General features: G+C 50.7%; 1 protein-coding gene across 1 annotated transcript in view; it reads left to right on the forward strand.

Moving 5' to 3' along the window:
* Positions 1 to 2,690, forward strand: part of CAMK2G (calcium/calmodulin dependent protein kinase II gamma) — a 63,971-nt gene that overhangs the window by 20,107 nt on the left and 41,174 nt on the right. The window contains exon 4 of the mRNA XM_012801367.2: positions 1,639 to 1,693. Coding sequence (XP_012656821.1) covers positions 1,639 to 1,693 — 55 coding nt within the window. The remainder of the gene's footprint in view (positions 1 to 1,638; positions 1,694 to 2,690) is intronic.

A 2,690-nucleotide genomic window follows, 5' to 3' on the forward strand; every position in this document is an offset into this window, starting at 1 on the left:
GCCTCCCAAGTAGCTGGGACCACAGGCGCCCGCCACAACGCCCGGCCACTTTTTGGTTGCCGCCGTCACCGTTGTTTTGGCGGGTCCGGGCTGGGGACTCGAACCCGCCACCCTAGGTGTACGTGGCTGGCGCCTTAGCCGGTTGAGCCATAGGCGCCGAGCCTGTATTTTGTCTTCTGACTGATCTGGCTTCAGTGGGGAGGGGATGTAGAGAAGCACCTCAGGCCCGAGGAAATGCTCTAACACTGGAAATGGAAGCGGTTGGGCCTGCCAAGGAAGAGACGTGGGGATTTCTTTGCCTCCGAGTACTTCACCAGTTGGTTTGGTGTCGGGCCATTCCTGAAGTGCTCCATGAGGTGCTCCTCTAACTGCCAAGGACTGGGGCAGAGGTCAGTTAGAGGCAGGCCTTTGGAACAGAGGTTCCCCAGCAAGAGAGTTCAGGTGAGGGGAGAGACAGGGGATAGTCAGCCAAAGCACAGTCGTGTCCGCATTAGAAAGATGCTCAGGGGTTGGCATTTAACCCAGAGGTGGCTTTGTGGGCAGAAGCTTGAAGAGGAGACCTCAGAAGACATTAGGCTGGTGTTTTGCCCAAGAGCTTTGGAGGCGGGGAATGGAAAGGGATTCTGCTGGCCAGCTTTCCTCACAGTTGGTGACTCGCCCTGGTCATCTCCGTGTGGTGCCCTCTTGGACCTATGTACAATGCCGTTGTAGGGACGTTTGTGAGCAGTCTGCCTTTTGGGCTCCTGGGTGTTTGGGCTGCCCCATGTTTCTTGCAGGGAACAGTGGTGTAGACCAGTCTCTGGAGTTAGAGAACACTGGGTTCTCATCTTGACCCACCATTTAGAAGCTCTCTGGTGGCCTTAGGCAAAGAGACTATATATCCTTGAGCCTCTGGTGTTCTCATCTGTAAATTGGGAATCACATTCATCTCAGGTGGTTGAAAGGAGTAAAAAACTCCTCATGGGGAGGCACTATGTTTATCCCTACTGAATTATCTGGCACATAGTAGGCACTCAACAAATGCTTATGGAATAGGTACTGTATGCCAAGAGTCAAACACAGGCCCATTACATAGTAGGCACTTAACAAGCAGTTATCGTGGTCATTGTCTGAATGTGCACACGGCCTTCTGGGCCTCCCGGTGTTATTCCGAGCCACGTGCCTTCCTGCTAGCCCAGCCTTCCCCACCTTCTTCACCTCCCCTTAGTCCCCCTGTTCCTATTTACTCCTCTGAAAGAATTCTCTGGCTGTCTGGTCTGGTCATTCTCTGCCCCTGCTGTCAGTGACACTAGGTGCTTCTCTGTGTTCCACCCTCATGCATCACTCAGTCAGGGCCACCTTCTCTGAGACTAGCCCCTCTAGGAAGGTTCTTTCTTTTTCTATCTTAACTTACTGCTTAGCCAGGAAGCTTCTGTCTCTTGCCTGAGTCTGAGGTGGCAACCAGAGCACTGGTCTCTGGCTCTGAGGCCCCGTAACCTTGGATCGGGGGGGTGCTGGGCATGTTGCTGCTTCTCCCCTCTGGTACTTCAGGTAGAAGCCTAGTGAGACTGACAGGATGGGGTGGGGCGGGGCTGCCGAGGAAAATAGGATTTCAAGTTTTCTCTCTATTAATCTCTGTCCCCATCTCCTCTCTTGCAGTTCGCCTCCATGACAGTATTTCTGAAGAAGGGTTTCACTACCTCGTGTTTGACCTGTAAGTGCCATTTTCCAAGGGTGTGGGGGCCTTTTCCTCCAGCTGCCTCAAGATGAAGGCTTGGGAAAAGGTCTAAACAGGGTCTCCAGCCTCTGCCTAGGTCCCTCGACTTTGCCCAAGGGTCCTTTGATTGTGAACTTCCTCTGGTGATGGGGCAGGTTGCTGGCACAGAGCCCCTGAGGGGGTCTTACTGCTCACCCAGGGCTCTAAATCCCAGGATAGCATTGTTCTCACATTTCTGATCAGCAGCACACCTCCCATAGATGCCTTTTTCTTGTTTTTCGTGTGTTATCCTTAGTGGAGAAATAAAATACAGCTAGCTCTTTGCATGACCTTAAACATTCTGGGAAATTGAAGGTAGCTTTTATTAGTCATAACCCAGGCTCCATTTGGTCTCTTCTCCACTTTGGCTGTGTTTTAATTTCTTAAAGTGGCTCTTCACCTCCTGGAAACTCCTTTCCAGTATTTTCAGGGTTGGGTCTCTCTGTTATTGGTCTCATTATTCTTCAGCTTCAGTAGTAAGTCTGTCCTTGGGCAGCTTATATTTTAGTATGCATACTGGTCTCAAAGTAAGGACTTTTTGGGTAGATTGGCTGTTTTCTTTTAGATCCCCATACTTTCATCTCTGCTTGAATGCTAGCTCATCTGTAGGTTATAGAAACAGAAACGTCCAGAGGAAAGAGAGAATCCATGATACCTCAAGAAGTCTTCTGTCAGCTGGGCACGGTGGCTCACCCCTGTAATCCTAGTTCTCTGGGAAGCCAAGGCAGGTGGATCACTTGAGTTCATGAGTTCGAGACCAGCCTGAGCAAGAGCAAGACCCTGTCTCTAAAAATAGCCGAATGTTGTGGTAGGCGCCTGTAGTCCCAGCTACTCGGGAAGCTGAGGCAGGAGGATTACTTGAGCCCAAAAGTTTGAGGTTGCTATGAACCGGGATGCCAGGGCACACTCCTGAGGGCAACAAAGTGATTCTCTGTCTTTTTTTTTTTTTTTTTTT

This window comes from Otolemur garnettii, unplaced genomic scaffold (genome assembly GCF_000181295.1).
Source record: "Otolemur garnettii isolate 467f Iridium unplaced genomic scaffold, OtoGar3 scaffold00008, whole genome shotgun sequence".
Classification (NCBI taxonomy): Eukaryota; Metazoa; Chordata; class Mammalia; order Primates; family Galagidae; genus Otolemur; species Otolemur garnettii.